Source organism: Apis florea, unplaced genomic scaffold (genome assembly GCF_048593485.1).
Source record: "Apis florea isolate Af1SG1 unplaced genomic scaffold, ASM4859348v1 contig_2272_pilon, whole genome shotgun sequence".
NCBI classification, from domain to species: Eukaryota; Metazoa; Arthropoda; class Insecta; order Hymenoptera; family Apidae; genus Apis; species Apis florea.
Window position 1 is genome coordinate 5,341,362 of NW_028256549.1, and position 21,505 is coordinate 5,362,866.

General features: G+C 29.3%; 3 protein-coding genes and 3 long non-coding RNA genes across 12 annotated transcripts in view; 4 read left to right on the top strand and 2 right to left on the bottom strand.

Moving 5' to 3' along the window:
- The window catches only part of LOC100867735 (RING finger protein 37), a 2,002-nt gene extending 1,164 nt beyond the window's left edge, over positions 1 to 838 (bottom strand). Inside the window, exon 1 of the mRNA XM_003695974.3 lies at positions 69 to 838. Within this exon, the coding sequence (XP_003696022.1) occupies positions 69 to 700 (632 nt within the window). The 5' untranslated portion in view covers positions 701 to 838. The remainder of the gene's footprint in view (positions 1 to 68) is intronic.
- NHP2 (NHP2 ribonucleoprotein) lies at positions 449 to 1,923 on the top strand. The gene is made up of 3 exons (XM_012489754.3): positions 449 to 1,122; positions 1,263 to 1,335; positions 1,419 to 1,923. The coding sequence occupies exons 1-3, from the start codon at positions 954 to 956 to the stop codon at positions 1,648 to 1,650; spliced, it is 474 nt and encodes a 157-aa protein (XP_012345208.1). The 5' UTR covers positions 449 to 953; the 3' UTR covers positions 1,651 to 1,923.
- RhoBTB (Rho-related BTB domain containing) lies at positions 1,783 to 21,308 on the bottom strand. Of its 5 annotated transcripts, none has more exons than XM_012489751.3 (15): positions 20,204 to 21,308; positions 11,058 to 11,419; positions 10,225 to 10,328; positions 9,820 to 10,017; positions 9,053 to 9,260; positions 8,526 to 8,768; positions 8,363 to 8,448; positions 7,978 to 8,104; positions 7,745 to 7,879; positions 7,228 to 7,251; positions 6,572 to 6,722; positions 6,366 to 6,496; positions 6,045 to 6,287; positions 5,815 to 5,963; positions 1,783 to 5,705 (listed from the first exon to the last, which is right to left on the bottom strand). In XM_012489751.3, exons 2-15 carry the CDS (start codon positions 11,235 to 11,237, stop codon positions 5,471 to 5,473), a joined length of 2,214 nt encoding a protein of 737 aa, XP_012345205.1. In that variant the 5' UTR covers positions 11,238 to 11,419; positions 20,204 to 21,308; the 3' UTR covers positions 1,783 to 5,470. The 5 variants fall into 5 exon arrangements, with proteins under 5 accessions (XP_012345205.1, XP_012345206.1, XP_012345204.1 ...); XM_012489752.3 differs by lacking the exon at positions 20,204 to 21,308 and adding an exon at positions 16,604 to 17,266; XM_012489750.3 differs by lacking the exon at positions 20,204 to 21,308 and adding an exon at positions 12,185 to 12,576.
- Positions 14,646 to 15,178, top strand: LOC116414801 (uncharacterized). Its single transcript, XR_004225363.2, has 2 exons — positions 14,646 to 14,903; positions 14,988 to 15,178. It is a non-coding gene; the product is annotated as an uncharacterized LOC116414801 (long non-coding RNA).
- LOC147658422 (uncharacterized) lies at positions 15,694 to 16,570 on the top strand. Its single transcript, XR_015295236.1, has 2 exons — positions 15,694 to 16,024; positions 16,154 to 16,570. It is a non-coding gene; the product is annotated as an uncharacterized LOC147658422 (long non-coding RNA).
- LOC116414800 (uncharacterized) lies at positions 17,272 to 21,316 on the top strand. Of its 3 annotated transcripts, none has more exons than XR_015295235.1 (5): positions 17,272 to 17,531; positions 17,713 to 19,384; positions 19,484 to 19,555; positions 19,636 to 19,989; positions 20,166 to 21,316. It is a non-coding gene; the product is annotated as an uncharacterized LOC116414800 (long non-coding RNA). The 3 variants fall into 3 exon arrangements; XR_015295234.1 differs by having other exon boundaries at positions 17,713 to 19,280; positions 19,636 to 20,103; XR_015295233.1 differs by having other exon boundaries at positions 17,273 to 17,531; positions 17,713 to 19,280.
- Positions 21,317 to 21,505: the final 189 nt, after the last annotated feature.

Below are 21,505 nucleotides of genomic sequence, written 5' to 3' on the forward strand. Positions count from 1 at the left end.
ATGTATGCATAAATAAAATTAATAAATCTTATATCAATACATATATTAAAAAATAATTTCATATTTACTTGTTCTTATTATTACTATTTGTAATAACAAATGAATCTTTATTCTCAGATGTTTGTATAGATTCAACTAAACAAGATTGTTGTTTAAACCACAGAGTAGAAATACTGGCTATTATATCTTTTCCACAACGTGGTGATACTGTTCCCCATACTTCAATCTTACCTAATGCAGGTACTGAATTCTTTGTTTTACATATACATATTCTTAAACTATTTATATATGTTGTTAAATAGCGCAGAGAGGGTTTTATATAAAGTTTTAAAAAATTTGATGGAGCAGAAATTGTTTCATGTTTAATACTTGATGGACAGAATAATAATCCAGTATTTGTGGAGTCCAAAAATCCAGTAGCTAATAAAGCATAAGGCACACTAGTATCATTACTAGTTTTGGCATACAATTGAAAACCTGATGATTTTTGAGAACCAACTTGTGGCCAAATTAAAATATGATTGATACATACATTACATAAAAAAGTAATGTCAATATTTATGGGAGGCTTGATACAAGCATATGCTAAAAATCCTTTATCAGAATTAGTTATTAAATTAGTAACTTCATATCCTTCTGTATTGATAGTATCGCTCCGAATTTCTGGTCTTAAACGAGGATCACAAAAGTTGAAAAGCATTTCTTCGCTTTAGAAACACATACAACATTCTTTAAAAAAAATTACAATTTTTAATCATTTTACAAGAAATTTTCTTTCTCTTTTAAAAAATTTATTTTATATAACCTATTTTTTCTGTCACACTCACACTATAGTTTCAGATTAGGTTAGTGTTGATATTGAAATGCGTCCAATCTCTTGAATGAGATGTGAAAGCACGTGGACAAAATAAGATAAATTTTTTAACTAAAAATAATCATTATTATTATAATAAATGGATTCAGTAACAATAAAAATGGAAGTTGATGAAAATGTGAAAGAAGCAGATAGTGGTGATGTTATAGAAATTAGTTATGAAGAAAAACTCAAATATACAAATCCTATAGCTAAACCTATGGCTTCAAAGAAATTAACCAAAAAAATTTATAAATGTATTAAAAAAGGTGAGTTTTTTAAATCCTGAAGTTTATATAAAATTTTAATTCAATATAAAATAATTTCTTTTAAAATTTCTTACTTAACATATTTATTTATATATATATATTTTGATTTTTTTTTTTGATTTACAACATAACCATTTCAGCTTCAAAACATAAATCTTATCTTCGAAATGGTTTAAAAGATGTTCAAAAACATCTTCGGAAAGGAGAAAAAGGGTAAGATGTATTTTTATTTATAAATACTTATTAAAATTTTGCTATAATTAAAATATTATTCATATATTGTGTATTTTTAATAGATTGGTAGTATTTGCTGGAGATGTTTTTCCAATAGAAATTATGTGTCATTTACCAATTGTATGTGAAGATAAAAACATTCCATATTGTTACACACCTTCAAGACAAGATATTGGTACTGCTATGGGAGTGAAAAGAGGTAGTCTTATGGTACTTATTAAAGAGCATGAAGAATACAAAGATCTTTATGAAGAAATTAAGTCAAACATGATAACATTATCAATGCCATTATAAGCATATGTGCAATCTTTTGCATTTTATTCATTTTGTAAATAGAATATTACAATACGAATTTTTCTTTCAAAAGTTTTTTATCAGATATTATATCTTATTTTATAAACATCTTTCATCTTATATAAACAAATATATCAAACAAAAATTTATTGTATAAATTATTATAATATAATCATTTTGATATACAACAAATATTTTAACATAAATTACTATGGAACAACATGTAATGAATCTAAAACGAGAAAAAAATAAAATAAAATTTTTTTATCTTAATCTAATATTTTTTTGTTTAAACATTATAAGTTATATTTTTATCTTTTTTTTAATAAAAAAAGTTTATAAAATTTGTGTTAGAAACTAATTGCAAGTATTTTTTGATAAAATAAAAATAATATATATTATTGAAAATGTATGAAATTGATTTTCAAACACAATTTTAAAAATACCAATTTTAGTTAAAAATTAAATTTATTTATCACCTCTCTCTGTTTCTGTGCATTTGAAAATAGAATATTAAAATTTAGCTTAAGATAAAAATCATATTTCTCAAAGCGGTATGCATATATACGTATATACAGCTTTACTTTTTATTCTTAGGCGAGTAAAATTAAATTTGACGTAAATGTCATTATTTCGATTAACGGTCATCGAGATATCCGAAAATCAATATGGATTGTCAGTTGAGACCTCCAAACAATCGCTTTTCTATTACTTTTGTTTTCATTATGATTCTCAAGATATCTTTCAATGTTATGTCTAAAGATAATTATAAAATTTGAAATTTGTTAAATAGTGTTTGTTTGATAGTATTATTCATTTGCTGTTTGTCATATATTTATTAAATTTTGTGTCCAATTATTGACGCATAAATATTTAAATTTGATAATGTTCGCAAATATGAAGACTAAAAATAACTTATAATTGATCGTAAAATATAAGGAAAAGAATAGAAAAATTAAGTATACGAAATAGTTAAAAAAACATAAATCTTAATATAGAAACATTAAGAATTGTTAGCCATAAGATTTAATTCATATTGAATTTTTTGAAAAATTGTACACGTTCATTAATATGGAACATTGCAATAATTTTTTATCGATAACTACATTTAATTCTTAATCTGATCAAAGTATTTGAATTTTATTAGTAATAAATGAATTAATTCGTACGATTCGAAACAGAGGTCGCAATTGCAACAATCATTCTCGGCTTAGGATCGAAGGCTTTACGAGCATATAAATTTAAAATTTAAAATGAAAAACATGAATGAATAAGTACATACATTGAGAAGTTCAAAAATTTTTACTTTAAAGAAAATGACAGTAAAAAAGATTTCTATTCATTGATATAAATTATTTTTACGTTAAACTTTATATTTACAATCATTGCACTTATAATTTTAAATGCTCGTAAATGCCTTGTACGCATTAACAAAATATATTTAACCTAAACTTTTGGGAAATTATGACTAATACATATGAAAATTAAAGTTTTCGATCTTCTATCGCATTATACCTTCATTATATAACTGTATCCTTAATCCTACTTTACTGATTTCAGTATAAAATATATATTTAGGAATGACGAAGGATAACATTGACATTAAAATTGACATAGCGTACAAGTGGGACGTTATTCTCACCCTCGCCGGAACAGATATATACATCGCGTATACATTATTTCCGTTAATTTCTTACAAATCAGGCAGTAATGCATCTTATGGCTGCAATTTTTTAATTTTTCTTCTCCTTTTCAATTCGTTTCAAATATTTGAATTTAATAATTTGAATAATCATTTCAAAACTTTACGAATATTTATCACGCGTGTTTGTACATATTTTTAAATACGAGATATATAATGTAAAATTACGAGTCACTGTGTATTTGCAGTTTTTAATTCTTTTCCCTCATTTTCTCTCATTCGTTCACTCATTCAAACATACTTTCATTGCGAAATAATGCATGAAATCGATTGAATAATCACGGCAAAGAATGATTTAACGAGTATTAAATATTTGTAATACCGACTGCTAATAGTACAGGTTGCTTCATATCTAATTGAAAATTTATGCATGATCATAATCGGCTTGAACGATGCATAATTACGCTTCTTCGATATACAAGGACCAATTTGTGCCTTATAAAGTACAAGTTGCTAAGAAAATATATAATATACGCGAAGATTCACTCTGACACAGAGATACATCTAACATAACATCGTTCTATATTTTACGAACGGTGGATTCGCATAATTATATAATTATTATGAATAATCGATTCACTCTCATTCTTTCATTATCTAGCTATTAATTATTCTTACCGATGTAATCGCAATTTATAATTCTAAAAGTAACCCATTACCGTGATCGATATGTTGCAGTTTTTATTGGACGATCCTACTTACGTCGATTGAACTGCATATGTCCTCATCATTCAATGTTAATCGACAATTAAGATGAAAATAGTAATTTCACTTAGCCATAAATTGTTATAAAATAGTAGAAATACGAGAGGTCGCCTCGCATTCGAAGAAATCGTAATTTTGTCGCATAAAAGAACCCAAGAAATGAAGCATGGCCTGTCGTCGGATGCTGTACAAACAATGTAAAAATCCGCATCGATTTATCATTAATAGTTATTTCTTATAGAACTATGTTTACCGCTTAATATAATCACGCTCTATTATGGACTAAAGCTATTGCTCGTTTTCTTCAGTCTAACACGCATCGATAAAAGTACGGCAAATTTTTATCGTCTCTTGGAAATTTTTTTTCCTTCAGCGGCTTTTTCTGATTCAGATTTTATTTTCCAATATTTCCCTCTTGCTCCCTTTTTGTAAAATTAAATTGTAATTTTGTAGGGAGAGGGAAGTGGAAATTATAATAATCATTAAAATAAATACTGTCCAAGATTTCTTATTATTTAGATACAGAACGATTTAGTATAAAATGCAATTCGGATTTGATGCATTCTAAAATTTTTTTTGAATTTGATTTAGAAATTTTGTTGTAAGAATATATAGAAATCTTGAACAATATTAACAGAAAAAATTTGAAAAATCTCAAAGATTTCAACAGCCACCGAAATATCTCTTGTATAAAAATCACTTATTATGTGATTAGAATGAATGAGCAATTTAAAGCATTCACGTTCTTCACATTCGAAAAACGTGCCGTGCTCATTGACGGAAAATGGGATGCAAGATTATTTTTCAACTTATATTGTGATTTATTATTTTTTCTGCAATTTATATTTGTAATCAAAAACATATTAAAACCTGTCTAGGTGATCCAACATCACCCTGTTTAAAGGTCGCTGTGGCAGCAACGACGAATCGTCAATGAAAGGCACCATCTTGTTTTATTCGCTTACAAACGACGGACACCCGTTTGAAATTCTAAAAGATCGTACACATTTTAAATAGATTTTTCAACGGTATAGATGTCAGATTCATCTTGAAATTGTACAAAGGATACAGTTTCGCCAATTATTTTGGAATTACAATTCATATAACTTTTTTTACGTTATTTTTCAAGACAAAGAAAAACAGGAAGAAACGTACATTAGACAGAAATATTCATTCTCATTGCGTACGACAAACAAGACTGATAAAAAAATTAGAGGATATATTTCCTCTTTTTTTATCTCTTTTTGCTTTTAGGCATCCTCAATGTGCATAAATTGTGTTATCGGCGTTTAAATTTTCTTAAGTATAAATTTGTAGCAGTATCAAAATAGTAAAAATGGTGCATATGAAGACCATGAGCACGGGTAGGACCAAAATGAATCGGACTGAGCGGCGTAGGCCGCTGGGCTCTTGTCATACAACCTGTTCACCAGACTCGATCGAGTCGAACAAAGGTCGTTCAGATTGTGGATCGTTGTTTGCTGATGATGCTGTACCTTCACCACCGCTAGAACTTTCTCTTCTAGTTTTACTGGTGCCAGAAAAGCATAAACAACCGGACTGATTACGATTTCTTTTTAATGTTGGTTTATTCTCTCGATCTCGTTCCGCTAAACATTTTTGATAGTAATCGTAATCTTTTAAATACCTGTTCAACAAAAAAAAATAATTCATAATTTGAATTCTTTAATTATTTCTAAATATAAAATGAATCGATTTTCAATTTGAAATCCTACATTCTAAATGTTATTACATACCACACCGGAGGCCATCGATGCTCATTTAAATATTCTTGATTTTCTGGATGTAGAAGGCGCACACTTCGTGGAGACATCTTGCACAACTTGTTATAATTCACGCATAAGTAGTTCATACACCAGTCAGCTAGTTGATCGGCGTTATGCAACTGCGACATGCAAATTGAAGAATGAGCTATTAGAAATTGGACTCATGGATCGATGTACTGGTCGTTGAAAGAAGAGCTGACCTTGCACGGTTCCAGCAATCTCAGACAGTTCTCCACGGCCTCGTTTCCTTCGTTTTGAGACAATCTCTCGAGATCTTCGATTACTCTGCTCTCGACTAAATTCACTAGTCGTGGTAAGCAGAGACGATTTGCCAATTCTAAGAGGTTCAAACATCTGGCAGAAGAAATTGCTGGCACTTCATCCGTATAGAGATAACAAAGCAGTTTGTGAAACGTGTATTCGCGTACACCAGGAAACACTATCTGTTCAATGAATTTTATTACATATCTCATAGAACAAATAATTTTTTTAAAATAATTTTTAAAAGGAAAAATACTTACTACTTTTGCGCTGCTTTCACGGAAATCACCGGAGAACATAGCTTTCATTACATCACATCGGGCAGTGAGAATCGCTTTATGGGCTGGAACACTTCCATCATCTAATTCAAATGTTACATCGGCAAAGAGTCCTAAAAAGAAAATCATATTTTATGATTGAAAACGAGAAATAATTATTTTGAATTAAATTTTCATTAATATTCTACCTTGTTCTAGACAAATATCTTCTAAACGTTGTCTCACTACCTGTTTGTAGCGATTATTAAGATCATTATTAAATTGATCTCTAGTTTGTAAAGTTCCAAGCACCATCAACAATTGCGGAAGCTCCAAGAATTCCGCTGCCTGTCTAATTTCCTGTACGTGAAAGAAGATAAAATTAACCAATATTTCTTTGTAATAGAACATGACTATGAAATGAAATTTTTAAAATCCATTTTTAGATTGTCAGCTGAAAAAAATTGATAATGTTTTCCATGCACCCATGATCAATGATTTAATGATTTTTAATGATTCTTAAAAGTAGATATATATTTATATATTTAGAAGATTTATATTTATATAGAATTATTATATTTATATGAATTATACATTATATTTTATGAATCACAATTAATATATATATATATATATATTAATTTATATATATATAATATATATATATATCATCTAAAATTTGTTTAAAATTTATTTATAGATAAGTAACATGCTAAAATGATGACAAATATGGCAATAATCTAATATATTGTAGAAAACGGTGAATCGATATTTTTTTTAGCTAAAGTCTATACATTATGCGTGCGTATACAATATCATGTATGTGTATGCTCTTATCAGCAAACATATTTCACATTGTACTAACCAGTAGAAGCCCAATAGGAGCTGTCTGAAAGAATAGAGCCGCGTTAGTTACCGCATACCGCACTGGTAGCATATTTAAGCTTTAAACTTACTATTTGCACAAAGTATTCCTCCAACAAGAAAAATATTTTACTTTACGGCTTTATCTTCGATCCAAAATAGTAAAACCCACCAACAGTATATTTGACAATACAAATATTACAAAATGTTCACACAATTTTCTGGAACATCTACCAATTAATCTAATGTCTTTAAAAAAATTAATTTATTTTTTCAATAGCTATTTATATAGATTTACCGTAATTATACTTATATAGTTTAAAAGGAAAAGTACAAAACTTATTTAGATTATTATATACATTTATTATATAAAAATTATAAATAAATGTTTTTTTCTTCTATGCAATAATGATGTAAAAAAATTGATCTACACAAGTTATTGCATCAATTAAATAAGAAAATTTTAATAATCCACGGGTGTAGTTGCCCGCATAGATAATTCTACCGACGCAACGTACTTGTAGATCATGATACCGTTTATCCAAGCTGCCCGTATAAATGAACTGCAAACATTGCTGCATTGCCTGCGGTGTAATTAACTTAGATAGCGTAACCACTGTTGTTGATTGCTGCATTCCATTTGTATTCTCAGTCTATAAGTGAATTGAATAGAAAAAGAATAATAATCGAAATTTTATTATAAATTAAACAGAGAAATATTTAATTAATTCTCATATTTATAGAAACTTACCAAACATACACGAATGTTTTGGAAGGCAGGATGATTAAGGTCTCTGGTAGTACCAGTCGGTTTCTTTTGGTTGTCCATGGTGGGCAGTACTTGAAAGCTCGAACGTCGCTTCAATTGTTCCCAAACTCTATATTTTTCATAAAATTTATTTAATTTTTTCAAAATCATTTCTATTAATTTCATTCAAAATCACCATATTATTATTATATTATTATTATTATTATTTTTGAATAAATGGTAAGTAAAATAAAATATCTATATTCTATAAAGTTTTTCATTTCTTTCAAATATTAAATATATTTGAAAGAATATGTATAATGTATGCTTTTAATCTTTCAGATCTATATATAACTATAATTTAAACAGATTTGCCAGATAAACTTACTTTGCAGATTTTGATTGATCGATACGAATCAGGCACTCGGTGTCATCGTTGAAATCACCGACCGTTGCTTCACCAAACGTACTTACCTTCAGAAGAATAAAAGACAATGTTTATAAGTAAGATAAAAAAATAATAAAAAAAAATGATAAGAAATATGAAATACCATGCTAGATTCGCTGGAACTTCGAGGTGTTTGCTCTTGAACAAGTTCCATAGAGAAAAGTCGATGAAATGCAGGCGACGCAGCGGCTAAAAGACACCTATGAGCGGAAAACGTGCAGTTTCCGGCTATTAAGGTCACGTCAGTGTGAACAGGCTTTGTCCATAGTGTCTTCATATTCTCTTCATAAGTGCTTGCAGCTAAGCACACTTCCGGTGGAACAGGTTTCGGTGGACAAAATGGTGCCTGAAATTGATGATAATTAATATTATCAATAAATTAAACTACTCTTTCTCAATATTTTCATTAATTCGTTTCTTCAATTATTCTTGAAAAATATCAATTTAACAAATATCTTTAAATATTAAATATTCATTTTTTCGTATTTTTTTCATATTATAATGTGAAAAATATTGCTGGAATCTTCAGTGAATAAGAATAAATTGTAATTATTTAGACAAAAAATATTTCAATATAAATTAAATTAAATTTTTTTTTTTTTTTAGTAAATTTAATAAAACTTTATATACCTGAAGCAGAGGTCTCTGCACCCTCTTCAAGTTCGTCATCCAAAATCGTTGCTGACGCCTCGCAATTAAGGCAGCACGTATTGAATTTTCGAACACTTCATTAACACCGTAATACGTGAAGACACTGGTCTCATAATAGCAAACGCCAAGTTCACGTGCAACGGCTCGAGCTTGATCAGGCATCACCAGATCGCTCTTCCTCGTAGCCCTAAAAATCATTTATCTCAGTAAAAAAATAATTCCAAATTAATATCAACTCTAAAGGACATTGCTTATGAAACGTGTATCTTATAAAAGTATTATCTAGAACGATCATAAAGAAAATCCTGAAAGTCACTATGAACTTTAAGAATCTCCTGAGAGCTTCTAATATGTCAAGGCTCAGTTAATCTCCTTTCATATCACGTGGAATATTTGAATGAAAAATTCCATTACGTAAGCCAAGAAATTCTTCTTAATCTGTCCTCAATATATTATTAAAAATTCGAAATTTAATTTTTCACAATCGTCAATACACTACAATTGACAAGAAAAAGATAGTTTCTGTTTAATAAGAACAGTGCATCTAATCGAGAAAGAATCACGGAGCATCTGTGGAATCAATACTTCGACATACTTCCCCGAAGAGGCCGATCGTTGAGGAAGCATCAATGCATTTGAACGAGGTCCAATATAGAATGAAAAAATCGATCTGAGAAAGGTGTGTTGCTTCTAAATACGGAAAAGGAAAATGCGGTTAAACATAGTTATTGGTAAAGATAATGTACCTCACGAACGGACTTCGATCACGAAAATAGCTCAAATAAGTTTCATCTCGATACATGTAACGCAGATCGTTCTTGCATCCCACTAACAGCACAGGAGTCTGCGGGCAGAACCGTCGTATTTCTGGGTACCACATCGCCTTGCAATTCCGCAGCGAAACGGGATTGGTTATGGAGAAACATAGTAGCACGACGTCTGATCTGTATTTGTAGAATTCGATTTTTTTTTTTTAATTAATTGTGATACCATTTAGAATATTTAATAATATTTTTTGTTATTTAAAAATGAGAAGAGAAAGAGATAATTGCAAAAATCGAAATTCATTTTTTTTAGTGCAAAATGATTATGAAATCCATGATTAAAAAACAGAATAGAAATTTGTTGAGATAATTATTTGATAATTTTACCTGCCGTACGCGAAACGTCGATCTTTTTCGTGGTCACCAAATGTGTCCCAAAGTCGCAGAGAGACATTCACATTATCGACTACTTCCCAGGATCGTTCTAAGACCTGATGGATTAAAATAAATCATATTTTTGTCATATTTTCATAATCATAATCATTTTTGATATTTATAAATAAATTAACAATAGAAATTATGTATGAACAAGAACACTGATAATAAAATGTAACATTTGTTTAAATTAATTAGACATAAAATCTATACACAGAGATTTTCGTGAAGATGAAAATATAATACGGAAATTCGAAATCTTCTGGAATAATAATTTTAGAGTAAGTATAAATATTTATTCTCAGATTAAAAATTCTGAAACGTGAAACTCATTCTTCAATTGCAAATTAATTACTTATTCATTATATTAAATGCAATCTATATGCAACATTACATGTAATCATTCATTTCTCAATATTGAAGAAAAATATGAATCAAAAAACAATTGCAGATTAGTAGAATTTTTTATTTATTCGTATTTTTGCAATTTCTTGTTCAAATAATTCTTACGACTTTAAAATCTCGATGAAATTATTAACTAATATATTAATTACTTGAATTTTAAGGTCAATTGTTTTTTTTTTCAGGTATGTTCAGATCAGAAAACAAAATTGCAAAAGCGATTACTTATACTCGCGGTTAACCGTGGATAACTAAAATCGCAGATATTGAATCCGCGGATACTCTATTAAAATGATCGCAATTACCAAATTGAATTCTTACCGAACAATTTACGGACACCTACAACATATTAAGCGCAATTGTCAAGAACCTCATGAACTTACATCTTTGTATATCCTGTATTGGTCGATGGCCCAAACAGTGGGCACGTGAGTTGTCAAAAGTTGCGAAAGTGACACGTGTTTATTGCAGGCCCTTGCGCATATCAGCCTGGTCTTTCCAACTGCCGTGTCGCCGACGACCACACACTTGACCAGTTCCTGATGCGGCTGCTCATTGTCCATCACCGACAATCACCCCTTCTCATCCAATACACCCACCCACGTGCCAGGTCGTTTGAACACGCGGTTACCTCCGTTGCTACCGTTCCGCTGATCGAATGGCGCAATGTCCACATCCGATCTTCACAGAATCAAAGATGATGCCGCGCGTCGTTCCTCGCGGTCCCTTTCTCGAGCTAACAATCCTGAAATTTATACATATATCGTGAATGCCGGTGGATTTGCACGCGATATCTTTAGAAAAATTTCTAATAATTAGAAATTGGAAGAAAAAAAAATTATTTAGATACAAACAGGCAAGTATCGATAGGTTTCACATAAAGATCTTCGTCGCATGATATAATTGTATAACTAAATTGTATAACATAGATTATTATCGTCTTAGAATGTGTATGATTGGTATTTTACTTTTTATGATTTTTTTTCCTTTTTTTTAAGATTAATTGGATTTTTGCGAAAGAAAGAGATTTTATGTATAAAATAATTCAAGACAAATACAAATTTGTAAATAAGAAATTATGAAGTGAATCTTATGAGAAATTAAAATGCAAAAACAAAATGTAAATTTGAGGTAATTTTTATAAATTAAACTATAATATAAAAATCAGAAATCATTAATAAAATTCATTTCAAAGGATTAAAAGTTAAGTTAAGAGTATATTACTTTAATGCAAAAGTAATTATCAACTAATTATTAAAAATCTCAAGTAATATCAAGATTTTTTCGCTGCATCCTATTTTCCAAAACAAAAATGAGACCAGATCTTGAACAGAAAAGTATTTCAATGAACTCTTGAACAGAAAAGTATTTCAATGAACTCTTGAATGTGGGTCTACGTTCCAAATTGGCGTTTCAACGCAAAATTAGTAAGTCGCTGATAACGATGCAGACACGTGCAGACACTATGTCGTTCGGTCACGTAGGCGTGAATAGATTATTTTAAGCTTACGTGCAACGTTCAGACGTCCAGGCACCGTGAATATACATGTATACGCAGAATGCCTATTGATTTGACCCCGCAAGCGCCTTCACTATATTTAGTATCGAACGTTCGTTACTTCAACCTCAACCTTAGCTTATCACCTTAACCCTGAACCGAACTATGGACACAAGGGATTTGTCCTGTTCGCGGACGAGGCTTGAACCACCGACGGTCTATGAGATGACTGTCACAGATCGTGTCACAGTGCTTTTTAACCGAACTTTGAATCTTCGCTTGGTCCGGTTCGCACCAATTTTCACCGAAACTTACTGGCTTCTAATTTATACTAGGCACGAAACCCAAGATATTTTCAAGACAATTTGTGACGTTCGGTTCGGTTATACATAGATTAGATCAATCCGAATGTGGAAACAGTAAAGATCTTGATTCGTCACGAAATACTTGAATAGATTAAACGTTGGTTTCCTTTGCGTAGATTTTAAGTAGATTGTAATCACTTTGTATTGATATTTTATTATTAACAATTTAAACAAACTATAAAATCAATTTTCGATGAAAAAAAATTATAACCTCAAATTTTCTTTTCAGAAAAAAATGATAAAAAAATTCTTTTAGAATTTATTTATATTAGAGATAGCTAAAAAAAATCAATTATTAATAACAGAAACATTTTCTTATAATTTTTTTATAAAAAAGATAGAAAAATATAAGAAATATATTTATTTAATTATTTCATTTCATACTAAGTAAATTAATATTACAATATTGCATGTATGCAATATTGGACATAAAAGATTAAAAAAAAAACCTCTATCAACATTAAATAAATTTGTTTTTATTCCATGTTTGATCATTTTTACTAAATGGACTTTTTTTATTTGTATAATGTAGGTACATATTTAACCAAAGAAAATATCTAATAAGATCGAAATTTACATAAAAAATGCACCAAAAAAATAAGCAGATATATTATATTTACGATTCGACCAATTACCGTCAAATATAAATAAGAGTATAAGACAGGTGAGACAGTCGCGTGACAGGAGAAGCAATGTTATTCCATCCCTAGCTATACTATAAAACCTATATTTTATGCGGACACATCGATAATCACTAAATGATATGTTTATAACGTGTATGCAGAATAATCACCACATCATGATGTGAAAATTATATATATGAATCTATTTTGCGAATAAGAATTCTTTATTTTAATAATTAGATTACTTGTAAATCTAAAGTAAATATTAATTTTTCAATTATTGAAGATTAATATCAAGTCATGTTATTAATTATTTAATAAATATGTATCTAAATACGAATATTTAAGTAAGTTTGACATATAAATTTAATAATAAAAATTATTTAATATATAATAAAAAAAAAGAAATTTTTTATTAGATAAAACAAAATATAAATTATTAAAATAATTACTTAAAAAAGAAAAAAAAATTTCGCGAGGCAATTATATACTAACCGAACACTCAAGAAAACTTTCCAACAAATCATTGAAGAAAAAGAAAGAAAAAAGATCGAATTTTGAAGAACAAGATAATCGATAATGGCGGCGCAGTCGAGAATCGCACGATTACTTATGCATCGATAATTAAATATCGTTTCCATTGTCGCAACTCATATTACAAGTTGTTGTCGATTTCTCGCAAGGTCTTATCGATCTGCGATAGCTCGCGATTACGTGGCGTATGAAGATTGTCACTATTGCAATGAATTACCAAACAATCGGAAACGATCAACGATTCGAAGGATGAAAAGGATATAATGCATTTGAACTCATTGTGCGATTGTTAATTTAAAAATAAGTGTAGAGAATTTTATTGCAAGCAATCGATTTTCAATCACATATCATGATTATGATTTTCCATTTTAATAGTTATTTTCTAGATTTTAAAAAATTGAAAATTATTAGCTAAATTTTATAGGTTATAGATTATCGAAGTTAATAAATTCTGTTATATAAAAAAAATTTAACAATAAAACAAGGAATGATCTACAAATGAATTTCTAAATTAAAAATCAATTGATTTTTTTAATTTTAATATAGAATAATATTCATATGTAAAATAAAAAATTATGTTTTAAAGAATTGATTACTATTTTTACAATAATTCTTTTTCCTTTGAATTTAGATTCATTATAAATTCTATAAAATTTAAAGATTGTTTTGTATCATTTATTTAATAAGAATAAATATATTGTAACTTATAAGAGTATAAATGTTATAATTTTACATATTATATATATAATTACTTTAAATTACGCTAAAAACTAAAAAAAAAAAAATAAGCTAAAATATCCTTTTTACATTAAAAAAAGATACTACTTAATATTATATATGTAAATAAATAATACAAAAAATAATAAATACATATAAATATATACAAATACAATAAATATACATAAAAAGGTTAACACTAAAATCTTGTTTCTTATCTTCAAGAATAAAATCCATCGATTTTTTAATTTATTATCTAAATTCCTATTAATTCTTAATTCTATCTTTCTTATTCTATTATTTTTTATTTTGAATTACTATTTAGATTTTATTTACGAATGACATTAGTCCATAAATGTTAGCATTCTACTCGTTTTCGTTTTATTTCAGCAGGGTGAACGATTAATTTCGAACGGTTCATTCACGACGAAGGAACACTTTGGGTATTACGCAGCGGCTTTGAATGAAACTTCCCAACTAGGTCGAGGCTCGGTAGGTATCAGAAAATGATTTCAACCGAAAAGCATTTAAACTTTCGATATATTTGGAGAAACTGATGATTTCCTTTTTCCGTAGATTTCAGGCAGCGTTATCTCAAGGCCTTGTTATCTAAGATGAAGGAAAAATTATTTTGTGTGACGAACTCTTGAATTAATCATTTAAAGAGAAGTGAATTATGCAAATATATACATATAGATAATTGCACATGAATAAGAATTCATCACAGGACAAATAAACAAATTACGCTTTATATGTTTTTCCTTAAATTCATTTCAATTTACTAATATTTGTTCCTTTATTCAATGTTCACAATATATCAATTCTTGAGACAATTCTTGACTTTTAAATCGTATATCTTCAATAATGACTTTTTATAATCAAATTAAATTTTTCTTATTTGATTCATACATAACCTATTGACGATCTTCAACTTCCATCTAGAATTATATACAAAAAATTCCTTTCTTTAAAATATATACAACAATTTCTGTTATTTAGAATATCATGTTGATTAGTCTATTATTATAATAATCACTCTAATTTTTGATTAAATTGAATAATTTTATCGAAATCCGTTTTACGGAACTGTTGAAAACTAAACTTCAAGGTGATATGAACATATATTGCGTGCAGAAAGTCCGTTGACGCATTGCAGAAGAACAAAATTGTCGAGAGGTCAGCAAAACGAGCGAAAAGAGGTAAAGCAGAGTATAAAAAAGAAATGAAAAAAAGAAAAAGAAAAAAAAAATGATGGCGCATTTGAATCGACGGAGGAACAGCATTTGTCCCTGCCCGGCCGGTAAATCAATTTCGTCGAAGGACAATCCAAGAGTCCGAGAATTGCAGCGGGGTCAACGAGCCGCGTAGCGACCGCATTAATTAAGTAAACGCTGCTCCTATTGCCGACCTCTTTTAACGGCTAATCGTTTTCGACGCTCACGCGATTACGTTCGCTACTCTTCTATCATTTTCAGGCTGGAATACTATTTAGAAATTCTAACTTAATTATCTATGCATCTGACCAATCGAACAATTAATTAACATATATCTCGACATATAAACTATTAATATATGATTCAGCATAATAGAAATCAAATTTTCACTAAACAAAGGTATTTCTAATATATTTTTTCAAGGATTGCAACATCAAGAATTTAACAAAGACATATTTTTCAAATTAAATTTCGTTTCGATATTAAATCTTTATTTTACATTTATCATATAGAATTTGCTCGTTATAGATATATCAATCAGCTGTTGACTCACAAGGAGACATCTATCAAGATTGCTTTAACAAGATATTATTGGAGTTCTTTTCAAAGAATGAAATTAGATAAATTAGATTTTCTATAAAAATAGGAAAAAATTCACGTGTGATCGTTTCGAACAACGTATTACGCCAGAGACATAGCCTGCACGCAGTGTGGTCTCTTACATAAGTTAGAACAAAGGTTAGACAAAGAGGAGAGTATAGAGAACACTGATACGAATAATTGACACATAATGATGTTTTCGCATGGAGTCTAGTTTCTCTCAGAAAATAAAACACTTAAATAATTCTTTAGAAACTTTTATAAACAGCAACAGTTAACAATCAACTACTAGATTGATATGTCAATTGAATGCATCTAATAAACGTATATGTATGTTCTGCGTCATTGCAATGTTCAAATTTAAATTGTTTCACTTACCAAATTAGAAGATGATTGATTTATTTGACAAACGATTTTGATACTGGCAGTGTTCTTGTTTTTATTTTTCTGTCTTCTAATATATATTCACTCCAACGAATCGGCACAGAAAAAGATGTTTCATCAACGTACACTATCCAATTAATACGAACATTCACGCCGGTTTCTTCGGGCACAGTGAAACGCGAGAACATGCGACAGTTTCGACGCCCGTACCGTCTATGTCCGCAACGTATTACATATACCACCTTGCATGAAACGAATCTTATAAATGCACGAAATCACATCTATTTACACGCACTGTGATATTTAATGGGACAGTGTCTTTGTTAAAGAAAGACGAGTCCATAAACTTGTATTCCACTAACGCGAGTTTATGATACGAAATGAAAAACGGGACGAACGAAGTGACAAAAGTGAGGTTACGTAGGTCCAAGCTCGATGATACAAGCCTTATTGAAACGCAGTCTGATTAGTCGATAGTTTTCACCGCAAGTTTTTTTTTCTTTTCCTTCTGTCTCTATCGTCTTTCGAATCGTGACAATGGACTAGAAGCTGCAGCGGCACGCTGCACACCCAGGACGCACCACGCAAGTTCCAGCTGACGTCCTGGCGAATCGAAGTGGGGAGCAGATGAAGCAGTCGAGCGTGGTAAACAGCCCTCATGGATTTAGATCGGCCCTCGTCGTTCGACGGTCACGTTTAGTTCGTCTCAATATTGACATTTGGTTGAACAATCTGTGATACTTTTTTTTCTTTTTAAATGTAATACGTATTGAAATTTAATCAAACATTTTTAATAATTTAGAGAATATGAATGGAATTTCGTGAAATTCTGATTGGAAAACAAAATGGAATTAAATCTGGATGTCTTTTATAATTCTTTGACTAATATGACACCTATAAATACATATTGAAAAGATTAAAGGTAATTAATCGTTAAATATTTACTATGAACGATTATAGATACTATAATTTTTTGTAGTGAATATGAATATAGTATATTATAATTTTTTCCATTTTTTTTTACTATATATTTCTTTATTATTTAATTGACAAGTATAAAATATAAAATATTGAATGAAAAATTTAGTAATAATTCATTACAGATGGAGATTTATGCTTTGCATACAGTGATTATTATTATATTAAATTTTATTTATTTTTTATTTCCAAACGAATTTCTTAAAGATTAAAAAAGATTAGTTATCTCCAATTATTCAAAATAAATAAAAAAAATTGTGCACTATTACTCAAAGAAATTTTATTTTGATAAGAAAATGGAATAATATCTTCAAGCAAATAGAAAATGCATGCACAGATAGTCGATCATAGTTAAGATCCTAGAAATAGAATCTTAGAAATATATCCCATCGTTTCGACAATGCACATATGCACGTTCAAAGGATCAGCTCGATCGTCGACGACGAATTCGCTATCCCTCTAAATCAGCTGGAGGAAGAGGGAATCAAAGCGCCACAGGAAGGGAGAATCATCGAGACAGGAAAGGAGAGAAATATAGGCATTGAGGAGAGTTCGAGCGAGAGAAAACAACAAGCAGTCGACCAACCGTGCGACATTGAATGAACTCGTCTCTAACTCCGATATGTCTTATTTCGTTCCCTTGCCACGACTATTCCAATATATCATCCTTTTATTTCTTTCTTCCTCTACTAACTTATCTGTTTTAAAGAGATTTTGAATGTCAACTATGATGTCAATGATTTATGTCATAACAGTTAGCATTTAATTGCAGTTATTAAAAGATTTTAATATTTATTATTAAAGTACGATAATGATTTATCTTGATATAACGTTGCCTTTGAAATACTTATTATATTTTTTTTTTATTTGATATTCGCGTATATTTAATTTTTGATGAATTAAGATAATAAAATGATTATTGTCTTTTAGAAATCTAATAGATTTTTTCAAATCTAAAATTCTGTTTTACAAAATATAATATATTTAATCTAATTTATACATATATTAAAATTAATTTTTCCATTTTTGAATTTAAAAGCAAATATTAACCAGTTGTTTCGAATTGTGAATTAGGAAAGTATTTGATTTTGATCTTCGAGATTATAGGACTTCGATAAAGGGATATCAGACGGCAGATTACGCAAAAGAAGAAGTTGAGATGTGGAAATAAAAAAGCGTTGGAACGGTTGGCATCTGTTTCACGCGCATGCTAGCCTCGCTCGTGACGTCAGAGGGTGAAAAATCAATCCACCCTTGTACAGTGCGGCAAGATAGGATTGTATATCTGGCGGTCACAGTCGCCATCATTAAATTAACCGAATTAATTGTACTTGTCTAATCGATCGCCCTTGGGCCAATTTTCAGTTTTAGAATTCTAACGATCGACGATGTTTCGGAGATTTCTTTTTGGATTTTTAAGAGATGCAGAGATAATCACATATTGAAATATTTGACAGAATAAGGAATGTCTTGAATATCGCAAAGAGACGATGATAGAGAATCTTAATCTTAGGAAAGGTGACTAGGGTTGCTTAAACTAGAAAAGGAAAAGGAAGAAGTGGATAACCTAGTTGTTACTCGATGCAACGTGGCAAAAAGACTTCCAAGGATTGGAATACTATTTTTGCTTACATTTGTAAACTCATTTTATAAAAGTTTCGCAATGAAATTGGCAAAGAGTCTGGGAACTATGGTATATAGTTATGAATGAATGAATTTCATTGTAATTGCAATATTGAAGTTCTTTTGGGAAATAATATTAAAGCTTCAAGAACCGAAATTGTTTTTGAAACTATAGTAAACTTGAAAATTATAATATTTGAATCGCTTTATAGATTATAATCGAATTTTCATTTTTTGAACATTTATTTTGAAATTTATTTATTTTGTTTATAGATTTGCTTCAAGAAATTATATTGCTTGTAATATTGTAAAATTGAAATCAGAATTGAAACGACTGTCGCATAGGTAAAGAAAACATGAAACATTTCGTTATGCAATCCATTCAAATAGTACTATTTAATCGATTAATTAATTGTTCGTTCCAGCTCGTTAAGACACACATCCATGTAATTGGAATAATGCTTATATAATGCATTACTTCTTAAGAAAACTTAAGAAAAATGTCCATTTTAGCGTAATGCATAAATTTCAAATTGCGTGATATAGAAGGCTATAGAAAACGGCTAGGAAAATATATTCCAATGAATTTTATTAATCGCGGAATGCTTTATTCCATTTCAATCGCGATGCACCTTTTGCGCAGTAATTGAATTGAAACGCTGACGTCGAATGTTTCAATGACTTCGAGATGTTGCGCCTTCTTGCATCCTTTTATGCATTTTATATTTTCTTTTTGTTAGAAATAACAAAACAAAGGTTATAAATCTAGTAAAACTCTGGTAATTTCATTATCTGAATATTAAAGCAAATTGCAATTTCTTTGCAATTTTTTTTCATTCAAATTAAAATATCATAGTAAAGTTTAAAATGTAAAAATTCCTTTGAGATTTGAGGTATGCAATAATAATATTTTGTATTCTTTGTTTATATTTTTATATATTTTTTTTATTCGTAGGTGACATTTTCTATATTCTATAGTGATGAAACGCTTACCTGTTATCCACGACACGTTTTCACCGTCGATCCCGAAAAAACGCACTTTTTTCTGCGCTCCTCACGAACGATGCTGCACCTTCGCATGATAATTGACAACAACTGTTTTTCCTTTGTGCCAACTACAACTGTCGTGGATCTTATACTCGATGTTGACGCGATTCACGGCTACGAGCAAACAATCCGCAAGATTACAGCCGAAAGGGATTTCTGCATTGCTGTTGTGCCTCAGCTTGGGCTACCATTAGCTCATCAAGTCCGTTAAACGAACACGAAAGAAGACAGACACTGAGGTGGACTTAAGTGTTTGAAGTTGATTGTTAAGTAACACAGTTTAAATTGTGTATAGGACTGATAAACGCAACAACTTGGAACATGTTGCAATACGTCTAACTGATCGTCGTATTAAGATCGAATATGTATTTATTTTTTTATTTAATCGATATATTTAAGTCGGTTTTTATTTATTAATTATTCGTTTATTTAATCAACTACAAAATAAATATTTTTGGGGATATAAGACATCATGATAATTGAAAATGAATTTCGACTTGTGATGAAAAAAATCAAGCGAGATTTAGAAATTTTTTAAGAAAGTTGCCTTTTTTAAGAGATAGAGTATTATAAATAAATTTATAATAATTGTGAATGAAAAAGTTGCAAAAGTTTTCTAATAGAAAAAAACGATTAAGAATGATTTTAAAATGGAATTAATTTCATGCGAATTAAATGGAAAAAAATTTATGATAAAATTAATGATACAATTAAGAAGTGATTTCTATATTGCATATGAAAATTTCAGATACATTATGAATATATATATATATGATTGAAAATGAGAATATGAATTGAAGAGAAAATGAATTCGAGCATGAAAAAGGCTTTGATAAGAATAATTTTAATAAGCAATCGTTGAACGAAAGTGTTTTTATTAATCAGAGTTTTTTTTTTATATCTTCATCTCGTATACAGGATTTTAATGATACAAGAGAAACTTGTAGGAAAAATGTATCCCTATTGATTTCAATGATTTTTAAATATGTTATAAAAATCAATACTATGAAAGGTTTTTTAAAAATCAGAAAATAGAAATAAATTCTATTAAAATGATTCTATTAAGATTTTTAATCAATAATTGAAGGAAAAAAATTATAAAGTTAATGAAATATCGGAGCCATTTCTTGAATGCATAAACTTTGCATAGCAAGTATAAACAAGGAGAGAAAATGGTGGGAGAAGGACAGAGATAGAATAAAAATACGGAAATCAGCGCCATCTTCAGAGTGCCGCAAATGAAACTCA